We start from the raw sequence: 20884 nt of genomic DNA, 5'->3' as shown, positions 1-20884 counted from the left end.
TCAGTTAAAAATAAAAAAAATAAGTGTTTCAATTTTTTTGGAAATTGAACCCCTAAGGGGGTGAAATACAAGATGAGATCTTTTATGAAAATATTTTATTATAAAAGCATTTTTAAATCTAAATGTATGAAAATTTAAATTTGGCTTCTCAGAAATAAAAAATATGTGCTTCACTGTTTTTTGAAATTCAGCCCCTATGGGGATAAAATAGGGGATGAAAGTTTTTATGGAAATATTTCATTGCACAAGCAGTTTTTCAAGCTAAATCTATGAAAATTTGTATTTGACTTCTCTACTAGAAATAAAACATACTGATGTCACTGTTCTTGGAAATTCAATCCCTAAAGGGGAGAAATAGGGGGTGAAATGTTTTATTAAAATATTTCATTGTAAAAGCGTTTTTAAAACTTAACTCTTTGAAAATTGGTGTTTTGCTTCTCAGTTAGAGAGGAAAAAAACATGTTTGTTTTTGAAAATTCAATCCTGAAGACGGTGAGATAGGGTCATACCGATTCACTGACTCGTCATTGCCCAGCCCACACTGCTGAGGATAGAAACTTGAAGTTTGGAGATGGTGTGGATCTTATAGAAGTAGGAGTCGTATAGGAAGGGATTGTCCGAAATTCCACTCTTAAGGGGGTGAAATAAGGAACGAAAGACATTTGAAAGTATGTCGTTATTAAGAGAATTTTGAAGCTAGAACTACGAAAAATAGTATGTGGTTTCACAGTCAGAAAATAAAAAATACGTGTTTCACCATTTTTGGAAATTCAAGCACTAAGGGAGTAAATAGTGGGTAAACAGTTTTTTGGAAAATAAATAATTACTAAATAACTACTAAAGGATATTTAAGGCTACGTCTATGACTACTGATATTTGACTTCTCAGTTAGAAATAAAAAAAAAAGAAAGAAAGAAACAAGTGTTAATAGTGTTTCCAGAAATTCAATGCCTAAGGGAATGCATTATGGGATGAAAATTTTTAAGAAAATATTTGTTACATTAAAAAAAATTTTAAAGCTAAATTTATGAAAATTGGCATTTCACATCTTTGTTAAATGTAAAGACATTTTGTTAGCAGATGAAAATTGCAATGGAAATATCTTCACAAGAACGCAAAAGGCACGATTAAAAAAAACTTTGTACTCTAGCTATCAGTATCACTTTTTGTCAGAAGTACATTTGGAAAAGACCATGCTTATATGGCCCTAAATAGCGTGAAAAATTTTGGTGTTTACAGTTTGTGAACAACGTAAACATTCGATTAAATAAAAACAATAAACAAAATCTCTGCTGGCCATACAGCCTACACGTGAGCGAAGCAACGGCCACTAAGCTAAAGCTCGCATTACCTAGGAAGGCGCTTCCACACATAGGGGCGGAGCGGAAAGGAACCGTGGGGGGATGAGAACTGCTCATGCGCAGCAGGAGAGGTGGTCAAACTAAGTCCATGTTGCCGAACTGCATTGCTGCGGAAACAGTCAGGCTCGTTTGCATACGGTACATTGTATTATACGTTCAGATCTATGAAGGGAATAATAAATATTAAAACCAATTTAGATCAATCATCATTAGAGAAATATTAATTCACATCTAATTCACGTTCACTGCTTCACAGATTTATTCTGCTTGATATCGGGAGATGAGAATAGCTGACACAGCTTTGTGAAGACGAAGTACAATTTTTCTCAAAACGACATTGAATCTGCTTGCAATAATTACGATTTATTGCGATTTGAACTGCATTATAAGTAAAAATTTAATATCCAACAAAATAAACTTCAAGCACAAACTGAAATCATTATATTTGCTTGACAACTGCTTCTGCTCAATAGAATTTTTAAAAATGTGTAAGGCATGTGTGTGTGTGTGTGTGTGTGTGTGTGTGTGTGTGTGTGTGACGATAGTTAAGCGTAATCACTGCTTGTAAAAAAGAATTAGTGGTAGAAAAGACTAATGTAAAAGAGTATCTTAAAAATGGTCAATAAGTTGTCATATTTTTCGTTATTAATGGGCATTATGAGAGTAAACTAACACGTTAGATATTACAGCGAGAGACCGCATTTATAATCTATTGAACAAGCAAACAGTTAATCGTCATTCGCGAATAACTCCAGGGAATCTGACCGATAACATCGAAAATCACCGATATCTCGTCAAGTAACAGTTACTGTCATTTTATGGCCTTAGCCAGTTCGTGCCTTGAAAATGACAGAGGTTTACAACATGGTGGGAGAAGCTTAACTTCTCCCTGGGCAATATGTTGAACATTATAGTCTGCATAATTAAAAGGATACAAAGTCCTAATCAAAAAGGCTAGGAAGTTCTCATTATTGTGTATGCAACTGATATGTTGACAAACACATTTTTTTTATTAAACCACAAGTCTTTAAGAAGTATTGTTCCAAAGTCTACATCGTAACACCATCGTCACTTCTGTCTGAGTCTGTTTCCGAACAATCTGATATTAAATTTACGATTATAGGTTCAAGACTTATATCCATCGTCACTTCCTTGGCAAATTCTTCTCTCTGAAGCTTTTCAGCAAGCCACACAGTCTGTGCCCACGCTACAGCTGGGATGTTGTCTGTTGTCTTGTTGTCTATTGCCTCATGCACAAGCGGTTCACTGTATGTTATCGTGAATGTTTTTTTTTTCCTCCCACATAACCTTAAAATCCTCTGCCCACATTAATTCAATGGGGCTACAATGACAGCGACACATGGGTAAATGCAAAACTGCGCCGACCGCTGTGGCCGAACGGTTCTAGGCACTTCAGTTTGGAACCGCGGTCGCAGGTTCGAATCCTGCCTCGGGTATGGATGTGTGTGATGTCCTTAGATTAGTTAGGTTTAAGTAGTTCTAAGTTTTAGGGCACTGATGACCTCAGCTGTTAAGTCCCATCGTGCTCAGAGCCATTTGAACCATTTTGCAAAACTGCGTGATCCCATTCAGGTGCAAGGAAGTCAAGTTTGTACAGTCAAGTTTGTACATTCTGTCACGAGTCTGGTTTATAAGGTGCTTAATATTCTTATTTTTAAGCTGGGGAAAAATATCCGCTTTTCTGGTGCTTGTACTTGATTTTTTTTTTCTCTGTGAGAGTTGAATTATAACTGGCAACGACCTACTTTGAAGCAAGGTATGACAAGAATCGTGAATCACGTCACGAAACTGACAGCATTCATTGCGAATGGTAATCACTGCTATTTTTCTTGCACGTAAATACAAGTTTATTCTCAGAAACAAAACTAGAAGAAGAGTCAGCATGCATAATAATTATCTGGGTTATCTGAGAACCCATCCATGTGAGAACTTTAAAACCGTAAGTCATTTTCCAACAGATCTTCTTGGAATGATCCTAACTGACCCACGTTTCATCAAGGTAATACACTGTTGAACTACCTCCTTCTCTTGTATCATGAATCTTTATATGGAATATAGTTCATGCTGCGCCTAGGTCATTTCTTTGAATTAAAAACTCTCTTCTTAACATATCTGGAACCAGCATCTCTTAAAATTCCTTACCTTGGCAAAGCGCTCACCATTGAAGCCTGCATAGTGTAAAACGCTTTTGTTAATGTCGGACATTTATCTTTCACATGGAGCACTTTAAAACATCATTGTTAAAACTATCCGTTTGTGTTACAGGTTCCTCGCAATTTTGATGCTTTCCAGGCGACACGAAACCAACTGTTTCTACATTCTCTACAGCTCTGACAATTTTCTCTTTAATCAGCGTAGTGGGTAAAATCTTCCCAGGTATTGTTGAAAGGAAAGTGCGAGTATTAGTTGCGGACCAATTGGATGAAAATCAGTGTGGGTTTAGGCCTCTTAGAGGTTGTCAGGACCAGATCTTTAGCTTACAGCAAATAATGGAGAAGTGTTGTGAGTGGAACAGGGAATTGTATCTATGCTTTATAGATCTAGAAAAGGCATATGACCGGGTTCCTAGGAGGAAGTTATTGTCTGTTCTACGAGATTATGGAATAGGAGGCAAACTTTTACAAGCAATTAAAGGTCTACATGGATAGTCAGGCAGCAGTTAGAGTTGACAGTAAATTGAGTTCTACATCTACATCTACATCTATACTCCGCGAGCCACCTTACGGTGTGTGGCGGAGGGTACTTATTGTACCACTATCTGATCCCCCCTTCCCTGTTCCATTCACGAATTGTGCGTGGGAAGAACGACTGCTTGTAAGTCTCCGTATTTGCTCTAATTTCTCGGATCTTTTCGTTGTGATCATTACGCGAGATATATGTGGGCGGTAGTAATATGTTGCCCATCTCTTCCCGGAATGTGCTCTCTCGTAATTTCGATAATAAACCTCTCCGTATTGCGTAACGCCTTTCTTGAAGTGTCCGCCACTGGAGCTTGTTCAGCATCTCCGTAACGCTCTCGCGCTGACTAAATGTCCCCATGACGAATCGCGCTGCTTTTCGCTGGATCATGTCTATCTCTTCTATTAATCCAACCTGGTAAGGGTCCCATACTGATGAGCAATACTCAAGAATCGGACGAACAAGTGTTTTGTAAGCTACTTCTTTCGTCGATGAGTCACATTTTCTTAGAATTCTTCCTATGAATCTCAACCTGGCGCCTGCTTTTCCCACTATTTGTTTTATGTGATCATTCCACTTCAGATCGCTCCGGATAGTAACTCCTAAGTATTTTACGGTCGTTACCGCTTCCAATGATTTACCACCTATGGCATAATCGTACTGGAATGGATTTCTGCCCCTATGTATGCGCATTATGTTACATTTATCTACGTTTAGGGAAAGCTGCCAGCTGTCGCACCATGCATTAATCCTCTGCAGGTCCTCCTGGAGTACGTACGAGTCTTCTGATGTTGCTACTTTCTTGTAGACAACCGTGTCATCTGCAAATAGCCTCACGGAGCTACCGATGTTGTCAACTAAGTCATTTATGTAAATTGTAAACAATAAAGGTCCTATCACGCTTCCCTGCGGTACTCCCGAAATTACCTCTACATCTGCAGATTTTGAACCGTTAAGAATGACATGTTGTGTTCTTTCTTCTAGGAAATCCTGAATCTAATCACAAACCTGGTCCGATATTCCGTAAGCTCGTATTTTTTTCACTAAACGTAAGTGCGGAACCGTATCAAATGCCTTCCTGAAGTCCAGGAATACGGCATCAATCTGCTCGCCAGTGTCTACGGCACTGTGAATTTCTTGGGCAAATAGGGCGAGCTGAGTTTCACATGATCTCTGTTTGCGGAATCCATGTTGGTTATGATGAAGGAGATTTGTATTATCTAAGAACGTCATAATACGAGAGTTCATGGTTCAGAGTAGTTTCGGGAGTAAGACAAGGCTGCAACCTATCTCCACTGTTGTTCATATTATTTATGGATCATATGTTGAAAACAATAGGCTGGCTGGGTGAGATTAAGATATGTGAACACAAAATAAGCAGTCTTGCATATGCGGATGACTTAGTTGTGATGGCAGATTCGATTGAAAGTTTGCAAAGTAACATTTCAGAGCTAGATCAGAAATGTAAGGACTATGGTATGAAGATTAGCATCTCCAAAACGAAAGTAATGTCAGTGGGAAAGAAATATAAACGGATTGAGTGCCAAATAGGGGGAACAAAGTTAGAACAGGTGGACAGTTTCAAGTACTTAGGATGCATATTCTCACAGGATGGCAACATAGTGAAAGAACTGGAAGCAAAGCTAATGCAGTGAGCGCTCAGCTACGATCTACTCTCTTCTGCGAGAAGGAAGTCAGTACCAAGACTAAGTTATCTGTGCACCGTTCAATCTTTTGACCATCTTTGTTGTATGGGAGCGAAAGCTGGGTGGATTCAGGTTACCTTATCAACAAAGTTGAGGTTACGGATATGAAAGTAGCTAGGATGATTGCAGGTACTAGTAGATGGGAACAATGGCAGGAGCGTGTCCATAATGAGGAAATCAAAGAAAAACTGGGAATGAACTCTATAGATGTAGCAGTCAGGGCAAACAGGCTTAGATGGTGGGGTCATGTTACACGCATGGGAGAAGCAAGGTTACCCAAGAGACTCATGGGTTCAGCAGCAGAGGGTAGGAGGAGTCAGGACAGACCAAGGAGAAGGTACCTGGATTCGGTTAAGAATGATTTTGAAGTAATAGGTTTAACATCAGAAGAGGCACCAATGTTAGCACTGAATGGGGGATCATGGAGGAATTTTATAAGGGGGCTATGCTCCAGACTGAACGCTGAAAGGCATAATCAGTCTTAAATGATGATGATGATTCTCTTTAAATTTCTCTTGACCGACACCATATGGTTCTTGAGTTAATTCTTGTTTTTTCCCATGTCAACAGTACGAGACCTGCTTTTAAATTCACGTTTGAAAAATTTATAAATGCGGTAAATAATCCACCTCGCCTGCTTGTGAAGCACTTCACGTTCACTGCCGTCACCTGACTTCTTTTAAAATCGCATTTAAACATTTACAGGATACACATTCACACCTATACTGTTACAATAAACAAAGAAAGGAAACAAACAAATGGATAGTTGAAAAAATAATTCGGTTGTCGTGAAGTGCATCAACAGTGCAGTATGTAGGAGCGAGATTCTCGCTGTCTAGCTGTAACTCTCTGGTAGCCGCTCGGAAAGAGAGTGAATATTATTGGCCGCCAGTTGCAAGTGGAGGGGGATGTGCAAACCGGCTGAACATTGGGCCACCTTCTTACATGACGCGATCAATAGTATTCAATAAGCACTGCATAGTCACATTCTTCACACACACAATGAACTTCACATACTGCAATACCGTTAGGAGAAATGTCATAAGTGATGCTCCTTTGTACCTACTTTGGTTTGGGCTCTATTTGTCTTGAGGGCCATAAAAAAAGTGGAAGGTCAGTAAGTTACGGGCAGGGGTAGGTAGTACGTGCTTTTCTTTTCAACATACTTCTCTTTCTTTAGGCATAAGGCGACTTAAACCAGATACAGTAAATATTGTGAAAATGTGTATTTCTATAATGTTCTGCTTCTAGAAAATTTGTTTTTCAGAAATATTCAAGTAACTAAGAAATATTACTGCAAGCATTTTGTTTCTCAAAAAAAAAAAAAATTGGGCAATTATGTGTCCCGAACTATTTTCTCGGGGCACCAGAAGATTTTTCTTAAAACAGGGACCATTCCGACAGAACAGGGACGTGTGATCAGACTATTCAAGTTAAAAAAAATTTTTAGTGACGATCATCATTTGTAGGCACTACAGTATAAACATTCTGCATCACATCACTGTCAACACATTACTGTCAACAGTGACCTCTCCTGCAACTCATAAACACTTCTGTCAATGAGGATAGGTCAAAGGAATGCAGAAATCCCTAGAAAGCTGAACAATCAGGCAATGAAAAGCGCAGGGAACTGCAATCACATGCATTCTAGTTATGCTAGGTAAGCACACCTCGCTCTATGTAATGAGAGGAAAAGTTACAATTATTTCCTCCAGTTTGTATTAATACATAACTAGCTTTCGTGGCTACAATTCAGCTGCTTAACTTCTTAATTATCGGCAGCTTTGAGTAAGGTGTGTAGCTCTCTTTCATTGCAATTTCTCCACTTTTAATACTGCGTGGATTCTTTCACATATGTCAGGTGCTGCCTGTCTAGTTAATCAAGTGATTAATTAAATGATGAAGCTGAAACAGTCTAGTTGCTAAAAAAACTTGTTTAGTACTGCATCAGAAAAAGACGGAGACTGACACAATACTGACTCTTCCAAATCTGGAACAAGAGTGCTCTTCAAGGCTGCTGCTGCTGGTCATTATATAAGCTACATTTTAACAATCAAGACGTTAGATCATGCAGTATTTCAATCAGACTTTTTAAAGTTTATAATAAAGTTTTCACTTACTTTACGAAATTGGTTGTAACATTTGGTTGTACCATTTGTTACAATGCTTAAGAAATATTTAACAGCCGAAATAACTATCTTCATGCCCAAATTATTTGAAATGCGTTTCTAGAATAATATTCGAATTACTTTCGTTTATAATTTTGTAAATACAGATTTGCTCTTGCTACTGACATGAATCCTGCATCATTACGATTAGGTGAATGATAATTACTATCAGTTTTCTAAGTACTAATTTTGTGAATAATAGACTGTACTTCTATTGATATTGGTTTCGACATATTTTCAGTTAGTGATGAGATGTCAAGATAAATTAATTATACGTAGTCGCAACTAGTCAAAGAATGTCGCCAGATGACTCAATTTCATAAATACACTACACCAGTAGCGTTACAATGTATGCTCATTCATCTACGTGACTTCGCGTAAATTTCGTAATGTAGTATCAGATTCACCAAAATGGTCTGAATCACTGCTGTCACCAAGTGTCATCCTATTCTGGTACTTTACAGCATGTTACAGTTATTACCCCCATATTGTAAGGGATATCTTTTGAAATTTGTTAATAATCATACAGGCAAACATGAAAATTCTAGTTATAAAATCACCATAAAACACAAAAATGAAATTGTCGATGATCCACTTCTAATAGCTAATAAATTTAATGACCATTATATTAACATAGCCCAAAATCTGATCACAACTAAATGCAGTCCAAAGACAACTAGGTGATAACTCCAATAAATGAAAGGACAGTGTACCTATATCCCGTAACACCCCAAGAAGTACAAACGAATATCAGTAAGCTAAAGAATAAAATGACCAGCAGATTTGATGGTGTCCCTGACAAAATTATTAAGTATAGTAGCCATAATGTTATCTCTCAACTTGTGGGCATAATCAATGACTCCTTTGTAACTGGTGTCCTTCCAAATAAACTTAAAACAGTCAACAGTAATACCAGTTTATAAAATTGATGACAAGTTTGACATTAAAATTTTCAGACCCCTATTATTACTACCTGTATTTTCGAAAATAATTTAACGAACAGTTTATGGCAGATTGCTAGACTTCCTAAACAAAAATAAAATTCTAGTAAATGCACAGAATGATTTCAGAAAAGGCAAATCTACAAAAACAGTCCTCTTCAATTTTCTAAAACTTGTTTACAAAGTTATTGAGGACAAGGAACTGATCTGTGGGTTCTTTTTAGACTTTTCCAAAGCGTTTGATCATATAAATAATAATCAACTACTGTTAAAATTATACAGTTATGGTATCCATGGTGTTTCCTATAAGTGGTTAAAGTCATATTTAACTGACAGGAAACAAAGAGAGCAAATTTCTCTAGATGGAAATATGTATCATTCTGAATATAAAATAGTCAATTATGGGGTGCCTCAGGGCTCAGTATAGGGACTATCATTATTCTTGGTCTTTATTAGTGACCTATCACAACAGTTTTCAACACTTGAGACTATATTATTTGCTGATGATACCAGCTTCATTATAAAAGGGAAGAATGATTATGAGATGCAGCAAAAAATCTAAACAGCAGAAAAATAGCTTAAAGATAACTGTGTAGTTGTCAATGACAAGAAAAGTGTATGGATGAACTTCAACCATACAAGGAATAAAAATAGAACCAATGTAAAATTCACATTATCAGATAGCCAAATTCAGCCAATGAATCATATAGAAATTTTTAGGATTATGGTTGGATGAGCATCTGAGAAGGGAAAAACATGTAAAGCTTAAAGATTACTGAAACACTGAAACAGTGTTAAGTGCTTATTACACATACATGCACAGTCTACTGTGGAATGGTATATTATTCTGTAGAAATACCACTTCTAAAAAACAGCCTTTTAAGCTTCAAAAGAAAGCTGTATGGTTAATAAGTGATGTTGCTTACAGAGCATCATGTAGAGGTATCTTTAAGAAATTAAAAATCATGACCTTACCATCTATTTTTATATGTGAAAGTATCTGCTTCATTAAAAACCACCAAGTTTCAGCTTTTAATGATGAGATCCACAAATATCAATCAAGCAACAATGATGACTATCATAGAGATGTGCGCAGAAGATCGATATATCAGGACAGCTGTTCACAAACCAAGAATTCTTTACAGTCCATCGCCACATAACTTAAAAAAAATGTCAAACATTAACAAATTTAAAAAAGAACTATAAAGATCTACTAATGAACAACAGCTTCTACAGCATTAATCAATACCTGGAAATTTGCTCAAATCTGTAGGTCTGCTTCATAACTCTATAAACAAAAATTTATCATTATCAAACCACTCCTATATAAAACTAAACTTCTTTTATCCATGCATGTATCTCATTATGCACCTAACTTTTGTGCCATATACTACTATGCCTATTTAAGTAAAGTACTGGTATTTAATAGTTTTAGTAAAATCAAACAAAATGCTTCACTACCTTTTATTTTATCTGTATGACAAGTCATATGTCATTTTGATGATGTACTACAAGGACACTAATAAATTGAAAAAAGTAATAATTTTATATTCTAATTAAGGAGAATAATGTTTTTGTTGTAAAGATGTGTTGATACAAATAATAAGGTTTTGTACATGATGTAAATATATAATATTTTATACTATTTTGTACTTTGTCAAGTCCAATACCACGAATGTGATAATACAGGCACTACATAAAAAAATAAATAAATATATAATTGGATAGATAGAAACATCTATTCACTAAGTGGTGGCAGAACATGCACATAAAGACTGTTGTAATTGGCAAGCTTTTGGAGCCAGTGGCTGCTTTTCAGGCAGAAGGGTTAAAGGGGAAAGAAGAAGGGTGAAGGAAAAGGACAGGGGAGGTCTAGGAAAAGGGATAGATTTTAGGAGAGTCACCCAGAACCATGGGTCAGGGAAGACCTACCATATAGGATGAGAAGGAAAGACTGATTGTTCATGACTGCATCAGATGAGATTTGAAAACCTGAGAGCTTAAAGGTAGAAGACGGGGAATATGCAAGACAGAGATTACTACTGAAACGTGAGAGTGAAAAGTTAAGTGCATTGCATGTATCAGAGGTGGGAGGAGGGCGGTGACAAACAGACCCGAAAGACAATGAAAGATGTAGAAAACTAAAATGGACAGAAGCAAAGAGTATTTACAGTGAAGAAATGCTGAGATGTAAGAAATAAATGTAAATTAATGCCAGGTGGGTGGCGAGAACCAAGGACATGTTGTATTGGTGGTAGGAGGGTGCATAGGGCAAGTCTTGCAACGGGGATGGTCACATGGGTAGAAGCCATGGGGTAGGGTGATGGGTGCAGACGGAGCATAGGGTCTGACAAGAATATTGCAGAGAATTGGAGGGTGATGGAAAGCTATTCTAGGTGTGGTGGGCAAAATTTCAGACAAAAGTCACCTATAATAGCCCTGTAACTGGCAAAAAACATAAATCAAAGGGAGAACGACTGCAAAGCAACACGTCATATACCAGCTATCATGATGTAAACACTATTCGGCCTTCTACATCTGCATGACTATCGCCAAATTATCAACTAGGTGAGTGGGCATAGGCAGAAGGCGTGTACTGGCAAATTGCAATATCCTGTGGCAGAGCATGCTCTACAACATGACATTCATGACTTTGGTGCCTGTTTCACCACATGAGCTATTTGGATTCTTCCTCCAGACACCAGTTTCTCAGAACTCTGCAGTTGGGAACTAGCACTGTAACATATCCTTGGTTCTCGCCACCCATCTGCCCTTAATTTATCTTAATTTCCTCTGTCTCAGCATTTCTTCACTGTAACTACTCTTTGCTTCACTCTGTTTTAGTTCTCTGCATATTTCATTGTCTTTCCCATCTATTTTTCACCGCCCCTCTTACACCTCAGATTCGTGCAATGCACTTAGCTTTTCACTCTTATTAACTTGTACTCGAAGTTTTAGTAGTAATATCTGTTTGCATATTACCCTGACTTCCACCCTTAGGCTCTCAGGTTTTCAAATCTCATCCGATACTGTCCCCAACAATCAGCCTTTCCTTCTCATCCCATATGGTAAGTCTCCCCCGACCCGCGGTTCTGGTTGACTATCCCAAAATTTACCCCTTTTCCTAGACCTCTCCAATCTTTTTCCTTCATCCTTCTTCCTTCCCCTTCAACCACTGTGTCTGGGGAAGGAGCCACTGGCTCCAAAAGCTTGCCAACTACTGCAGTATTTTACGTGTGATCTGCTGCTGCTCGGTGAGTAGATTTTTTATCTATCCAATTATATAGTTTTGTCAATAATTGATTGTTTTTGTTGTTAAATAAATAAATAAATAGATGATTGCTTGGTAGGGAGGATGCTGCATCTTATTTTGTTAAAGAAATTTCAGGCATGCTCCAAGGAGTGTGTTTGGGAATCTTACTGTTAATGTTGTATGTTAAATACCTGATAGGCAATATTAAATCATTGGACTTTTTGAATATGATACAGTTGCACTGATGATTGACAACATTTTAACTACGTAGGCCTCCTTTGACAGTTTCATGCTCCACCTTTGAAATGCAAGACAGCAGTGATTCTACATAACATGGATTCAACATGTCCCTGGTAGGTTTCCAGACGTCTATGCATAAGTCACCCAAGTGCCATAAATTACAGGATGGTGGTTTGTAACCATGGAAATGCCACATGGTACTGTCCCAGATGTATTATGTTGGGTCCAGATGAGGTAAGTCTGATGGCTATGACATGAAAATGAGTTCATTGGCATACTCCTTGAACCACTGTAGCATAATTATGTCACAGACAATTATCTTGCTAGAAGATGCCATTGCCATCAAGGAAAACACCAAGCATTTGAGCAGACAGTAATAACAGTACAGTAATAAACAGTACTACTATAACATCTGGTTCACCTCATTCTTCTAGTGTTCAAGTTTATGCTTTTTAGCTTGATATTAAATGGAGAGGTATAACTTCATCTATAAAGATTTTTTTATATGGAAATCTGTCTTCATTGCTGTTTAATATTAAGAATCCTAGTATACTTCGATTGCTTCCAGTGTTCTACAAAACTGTAGCCCATATACGTTTTCAGTGAGTCTGTGTTGGTACAACCTTTTCTGAATTTTTAACCTACTGCTTCCTTTGAGAAATTCCTGGTGTTTAGTTAGGGCAGTTGTCTGCTTCTATTAGTGCTGATTTTTAAATATTCTTAATTTTTTGTTTTGTTGCATCTGAGAAGAGGCAGAAAGATTCTGTAATGATGGAAGTGGCTGGAAAAAGGATAAAACATTTACTTTTGTTTTCAGTATAGTGATCATTGTGAGATGAGCTGTGTATGTTATTTTTGTATACTCATGTTTGATTCAGCTTGCTGAAAACCATTAGCACCAGAGAAACTGCTGTTGCAGGTACGCCGGACATTCATGCTACTGCTTGAAGTGCTGGCCATGAGTGTGCTGGTTCTGATGGACAGGCTAATGTATGAGATCCTGTCTCTCATCAGCAGGCATGCACTTATCCACTACACACAGACAGGTATATTAATCTATACACTCTTCATTTTGCTTCTCTTTCAGTTTTACTCTTAACCTCCCTGTCTATTTTTAAATGCAAACATTTTTCTAGACACCATCTTTATTTACAAAGCGTGACAGTTTATATGTGATGTATTATGGCAGAGAAGGGAGCCTGTGAGCACTGGAGGTACTGCCACAGGTTACCACTAATGTCATAATACAAAACACACATCATATTTATTTTATTTATTTATTTATTTCATGTTCTGTAGATCCATTAGCGATAAATCGCTTGGATGTAGAACGTGTCATTTACATAGATTTGAGACATTTGTTTATAATAATAGGTTGTACAATGAATAATATATTACACAGAAAAAATGTTTACAAGAATTGTTTTTTGTAAAAAGTTACAAATTACATTGAACAGACTTACAATAGATCAAAATCAATTCACATATTCTCATATATAAATTCATCCAGTGAGTAAATGGTTTTACTTAGAAGATACTGTTTAAGTTGATCTTTAAAAGTATGTGGATCAGTAACTGACATTTTTATTGCCTGAGGGAGAGCATTAAATATTTTCATGCAAGAGTAGTGTACTCCTTTTTGCACCATACTTAGGTTCTTTTGCTCAAGATGTAGATCATTTTTTACCCTAGTGTCATAGTTATGATACATGCTGTTCATTTCAAAAAGGGAATGGTTTTTACACAAGAAACACATGAGGGAGAAAATGTACTGAAATACTGTTGTGAGTATTCTCAGTTCTTGGAAGAGTTTCCTGCAGGAATGTCTGTAATTGATACCATACAGAATCCTAATGACTCTTTTCTGGGCTATGAGGATTTTGTTTGCCTTTGTCTGGTTTCCCCAGAATATAATTCCATAGGCCATCAGGGCATGAAAATAACCAAAATAGGCAGCTTTCAAAGTATTTAAGTCATTGGAGGAAGCACTCGCACGAATAGCGTAAATTGCTGAGCTTAGTTTTTTTATATAGGTAAGGAATGTGTAAGGACCAGTTTAGATTGCTATTAACAAGTAGACCCAGGAACTTTGTTGACTCCACTCTTGCTAAATTCCCATCATTGTATTTAACATTAATCTCCCCTTCAATATTTTGGCTTGTATGGAATTGAATCAAGTGAGATTTTTCAAAATTTTGTGATAATCCATTAGAGGTAAACCAGTTAAAGGTTTCCTGAAAAATTTCATTTACAGTGATTTCAAGATTAGTATTTGTTGAATTGTCTACCAGAATTGTCGTGTCATTGGCAAACAAAGTAAATTTTATCTTAGCCCTTGTACACATTGGAAGGTCTTTTATGAAAATAAGGAAAAGTAGAGGACCCAGAATAGAGCCCTGTGGGACTCCACAGTTTATTGTGCCCCAAGAAGAGAACACTGGTTCCCCATTAGTGTCGTTTACCATGACTTTCTGTTTCCGGTCCTTTAAATAGGAGGCAAGCCACATCCCTGCTTCTCCAGTTAATCCATAAAATTCTGCCTTTCTCAGAAAAATCTCATGGTTCACGCAATCGAACGCCTTAGAAAGGTCACAAAAAATTCCAGTTGGAGACATTTTATTATTGATTGATTCAAGAATTGCATTGGTGAAAGAATATATTGCATCTTCTGTTGAGATGTTTTTTCTGGAAACTGAATTGACTTTTATTGAGAATATTGTATTCACTAAGATATTCAAGAATCCTTCTGTGTACAAGTTTCTTGAGAATCTTGGAGAAACAAGTTAAGAGTGAAATAGAACGATAATTGGTTACTTCATTTCTGTCACCCTTCTTGTTCAATCGTTTCACCACTGCATATTTAAGTCTATCAGGGGCAATTCCTAGTCTCAGTGATTCATTAAAGATGTGGCGTAGGACTTCACAAATGAAAACGTGTGTGTGTTTCAACACTTTGATGGAAATACCGTCAATACCAGTTGAGTTTTTGTTTCTCATGGTCTTTATTATCTTCTTAATTTCCTCAACAGTGACAGGAGGCATGCTAATCAGGGGTGCTGCACTAAGTCCACTTCTTTGTAAAAGATTCAGAGCCTCATTTATAGAACCATTACACCCTATTTTATCCACTGCAGTCAAAAAATGTTTGTAACATTTTCACCTTTATCAATGATATTCCCATTATGTCTAACTTCAATATTTTCTGCGTTGTTTGAGTAACTACCAGTTTCTCTTTTAATAATACCCCAGATGGTTTTGATTTTGTTGCCAGAATGATCTATTTCTGATTTGATGAACATACTTTTTGCCTTTATCAGAACTTCATTTAAGATCTTGCAGTACCTTGTATAATGAGCTCTTATTTCAGGATCATTAGTATTTCTGAGAGAAACATAAAGCAGTCTTTTAGTCCTACATTATGTTTTTATTCCTTTTGTGAGCCACTGTTTGCTGGTATGGCTCTGGTACTTGTTCTTTGCAGTTCTTAGAGGGAAGACAGCTTCAAAGTGGCACATAAATTCATTTATAAATAGGTTAAATTTGTCATTGACTTCCAGTGCTCTATAAATTGGACTCCAGTCAATGAGTTGAAGATAACTGTTGAAGATCATGAGATTTTCATTATTAATTACCCTAAATGACTTTTTACAGACTTTTTCCTTCTTGTGTGGGCATATATCATTGATAGTTAGCAATTGGCCATCATGGTCAGAAAGACCATTTAGGACTTGTTTTACTGTTGCATTGGTGTTTCTATTCTCATCAATGAAAATATCATCTATAAGACTTGAACAGTAGTTCGTAACCATTGTGGGGAAGTCTACCATGGGTGTGAGGTTGTATGTGTTCATTATATGTAGCAGGTCAGCTCTACTACTATCATAATCTAGAAAGTTAATGTTAAAGTCTCCTAAGACTACAGTATTTTTATTTTTTGAATATATATAGGATAGAAGAGGTTCGAGTAGCTTAAAGAACATACATTGCTTCCCTGATGGGGCCCTATACACTGTTACTACAATGACTGACAGGGTCTTGGTGCTAATTTCTATACCACAAGCTTCAAAATGCTGATCAAAACAGTATTTTGTGAGATCTAGAGATCTATACATTATTTTCTTTTTTACATGTATAATTACACCACCCTTCTGCACACTGTTTCTACAAAAGTGAGAGGCAATATGATAGTCATCTAGATTCAGCATATTGATACCCTCCTTTACATGGTGTTCGGTAAAACAAAGGATATCAGTATTATCAATAGTATTACTGTCACTAATATTCATTGTCAACAGTTCTAGTTTACTTCTTAGCCCCCTTATATTTTGATGGAAAATACACAGTTTGTCACATTTAGTATTGACTTTTTGAGAAAGTGAGTTGCTAGGTTTCAAGATGGGTGAGTTTTTGCTCACGCTCGTTAGATAATTGATCTAATATTATATTAATATAAATATTAATGCAAATATATCCACTTGATAAATGAGGTTTAAATCTTTGAAATGCATTGTGGAAATAAATGAAATGGTGACTGGTAGCACTAAAGTGGTTGTTTCATTCAAAAATTATATTTTTAAAATATGTATTGGGTTTGTGCTTTATATATATATATATATATATATATATATATATATATATATATATATATATATAAAATTAATAGAGGGAAACATTCCACGTGGGAAAAATATATCTAAAAACAAAGATGATGTGACTTACCAAACGAAAGCGCTGGCACGTCGATAGACACACAAACAAACACAAACATACACACAAAATTCAAGCTTTCGCAACAAACTGTTGCCTCATCAGGAAAGAGGGAAGGAGAGGGAAAGACGAAAGGATGTGGGTTTTAAGGGAGAGGGTAAGGAGTCATTCCAATCCTGGGAGTGGAAAGACCTTAGGGGGAAAATAGGACGGGTATACACTCGCGCGCGCGCGCGCGCATGCACGCACGCACGCACACACACACACGCACACACACACACACACACACACACACACACACACACACACACACACACACACACACACACGTGTGTGGATGGATATGTGTGTGTGTGTGTGCGAGTGTATACCCGTCCTTTTTTCCCTCTAAGGTAAGTCTTTCCACTCCCGGGATTGGAATGACTCCTCACCCTCTCCCTTAAAACCCACGTCCTTTCGTCTTTCCCTCTCCTTCCCTCTTTCCTGATGAGGCAACGGTTTGTTGCGAAAGCTTGAATTTTGTGTGTATGTTTGTGTTTGTTTGTGTGTCTATCGATGTGCCAGCGCTTTCGTTTGGTAAGTCACATCATCTTTGTTTTTAGATATATTTTTCCCACGTGGAATGTTTCCCTATATATATATATATATATATATATATATATATATATATATATATATATATATATAACAGAGGGAAACATTCCACGTGGAAAAAATATATCTAAAAAGAAAGATGATGAGACTTACCAAACAAAAGCGCTGGCAGGTCGATAGACACACAAACAAACACATCTCATAATTCTTCACTATTTCAGTGTTCCACTTCCTTCCACATTGATTCTTCTGGACAATTCTCTTATACTTCAGTCTATTCTACATCATTACCGACTTGTGATCTGAGTCTAAAAAACTGGAGGCAACTTACAATCCAGTATCTTATTTCAGAATATCTGCCTGACCATGATGTAACCCACCCGGAATCTTCTCATGTCTCTGGATCTTCTCTAAGTATACCTCCTTCTCTTGCCATTCTAGAACAGAGTATTCACTAGTGCAACATGAAATTTATTGCAGAACTCAGTTAGTCTTTCTCCTCTCTCATTCCTACTGCCAAGCCTACATTCTCCTGTAAATCTTTTTTCTATTCCTTACCTTTCAACTGCATTCCAGTCCCCCATGATTATTAGATTTTCATCTCCCTTTATGTACTGAATTACCCGTTCAACATCCGCACATACTTTCTGTCTCATCTGATGAGAACAATCCTATTGCTGAACTGTTCACAGGAGCTCACTCTGCCCTACTTTCCTATTCATAATGAATCCTGCATGTGATCATCTTCATACAGATGTAAACTTCTACAGAAAACTGCAGACTGTTGGAGCTGATTGTGTGTATTCTACTGTTGTTTGTAATTCTCATTATATATGATTTGAATCCTATCGCATATTACTGTGGTCTGTGAGCAAAAGGTAAAGACAGTCTTTGGTTTTAGTTGTTTGTGAACTACTCGGTTAATCTATACAAAAATGCTCTGGTTTCTGAAAGGAAGTTAATATTAACAAAGTTATGCTCTGTGTTATGCATAATATTACGTTTGGCTCTGCTAACTTTGCTGCTCAATGGACATTAGAACATAAAATATATATATATATATATATAAAGGTAAGTCACATCATATATATATATATATATATATATATATATATATATATATATATATATATATATATAAAAAGAAAGATGATGAGACTTACCAAACAAAAGCGCTGGCAGGTCGATAGACACACAAACAAACACAAATATACACACAAAAAATGTGGAGCTATCTTGTGATAAATATTGAGATTACTTTTTAAAAGAAACATGGGCAAAGAGAAGTTATTGTGTGAAATATCACAGCTAATGTTTTTTTTAACAAACACAGTATTGCTCATTTCTCTTGGAAGTCTAGGTAAGTCAAACTAATATTAATCAGGATCGGATTGAATGCAATTTATTTATTGGTTATTTCTCTTTAATTTTATATAATAACTTCCTAAATATTTCAAAATATTTTATTGTTTATCTGCAGTTTTATTAAGAGGTTATGTCAGGGAGGTCTGACCCAGAATTTTAAGAGATGTTTGAGCATTCAGTTAGTTTTGCCTTACTGTAGTTTCAATGATATACTGTCTCATTTCTTCAGGATAGCCTTTGTTTGGAAACCTGGTAAAAATATGAGGCAGAAGGTGTCTTGTGAGAGAATGAAAGGAACACTTAATCAGATTATTTAAAAAGAGAAAAGTATCAGAAAGGCTGCAAAAAATTTCAATTTGGACAAAAAAAAATATTGAAAAAATATGTTGGAAAGTAAGATGTGGCAAGGAAGCTACCTTTAAAGCAAACCATGTATCTAATGGAATAGGCCTTTTTTCAATGGACCATGACTCTGATCTGATGAATAATTTAATTTAGACCAGTAAATTAAATTATCATTTAGCAACAGTTCAAGATAGAAAATTTGTTTATGAATATCCTGCTGCCCCTCACCAATACAATCACAATTTCAGCCTTCCAAACAACTGGAAAGATAATGAAGCAGCAGGCTATGAATGGTTCTGGGGTTTCATGCTACAGACCAAGAAATTATCGCTGTGAACTCCACAAACTACAAGCTTAGGAAGGGCAATCATTTTTAACATAACAGTGCAGGATTTATTTGATAATTTGAGCAAAGTTTTCGACAAATATGCCTTTGGTCCTGAAAGCTTTTGTAATGTAGATGAGACGAGAGTGATCACATTTCACCAACCAGCAAAGCCAATTGCGAGTAAGGGAGAGAAACAAGTTTCATAGGTCACATCAGCAGAAAGATGAACCCAACTGAAATTTTTGCTCTGCAGTGGAGTGTGTGCTGATATGAAACTTTCCTGGCCGTTTAAAACTGCATGCCAGACTGAGACTTGAACTCAGGACCTTTGCCTTCACGGGCAAGTGTTCTACCAGCTGAGCTACTCAAGCATGACTCACGACCTGCCATCACGGCTTTAATTCTGCCAGTACCTCATCTCCTACGTTACAAACTTCAAAGAAGCTCTCCTGCAAACTTTGCAGAACTAGCACTCCTGGAAGAAAGTATATGTTGTAGACAAGGCGTAGCCACAGCCTGGGGGAAGTTTCCAGAATGAAATTTTTGCTTTGCAGCAGAATGTGCACTGATATTGAACTTTCCTGCCAGATTAAAACTATGCGCCAGACCAAGACTCGAACTCAGGACCTTTTCCTTTCGCAGGTAAGTGCTCTACTGACTGAGTTACACTAGCATGGATCACGGCCCACCCTCACAGCTTTAATTCTGCCAGTACCTCATCTCCACAATATCCTTTCTTCCAGGCGTGTTAGTTCTGCAAGTTTTGCAGAAGAGCTTCTGTGAAGTTTGAAAGGTAGGAGATGAAGTGCTAGCGGAAGTAAAGTTGTGAGGAAGGGTCGTGATTCGTGCTTGGGTACCTGAGTTTCTAGAGCAAAGGCAAAGGTCACGAGTTTGAGTCTCAGTCCGACACATGGTTTTGATCAGCCAGCAAAATTTCATATCAGTGCACACTCTGCTGCAGAGTGAAAGTTTCATTCTAGAAAGATCCTCCAGACTGTGGCTAAGCGTTGTCTCTGCAATATCTTTCTGCCAGGAGTGCCAGTTCTGCAAGGTTTGGAGGAGATCTCCTGTGAAGTTCGGAAGGTAGGAGGCGAGGTGCTGGCAGAATTAAAGGTATGAGGGCGGGTCGTGAGTCATGCTTGGGTAGCTCAGTCAGTAGAGCACTTGCCTGCTAAA

The 20884-nt window shown here is 37.1% G+C and overlaps 1 protein-coding gene across 1 annotated transcript in view; it reads left to right on the top strand.

Moving 5' to 3' along the window:
* The window catches only part of LOC126196566 (protein sneaky), a 299090-nt gene that overhangs the window by 88656 nt on the left and 189550 nt on the right, over positions 1-20884 (top strand). Inside the window, exon 7 of the mRNA XM_049934577.1 lies at positions 13289-13415. Coding sequence (XP_049790534.1) covers positions 13289-13415 — 127 coding nt within the window. The remainder of the gene's footprint in view (positions 1-13288; positions 13416-20884) is intronic.

The sequence above is a fragment of the Schistocerca nitens genome, chromosome 1 (genome assembly GCF_023898315.1).
Source record: "Schistocerca nitens isolate TAMUIC-IGC-003100 chromosome 1, iqSchNite1.1, whole genome shotgun sequence".
NCBI lineage: Eukaryota > Metazoa > Arthropoda > Insecta > Orthoptera > Acrididae > Schistocerca > Schistocerca nitens.
Note: the sequence above shows the minus strand (reverse complement) of the source record. Positions and strands in the feature narration are given on the sequence as shown.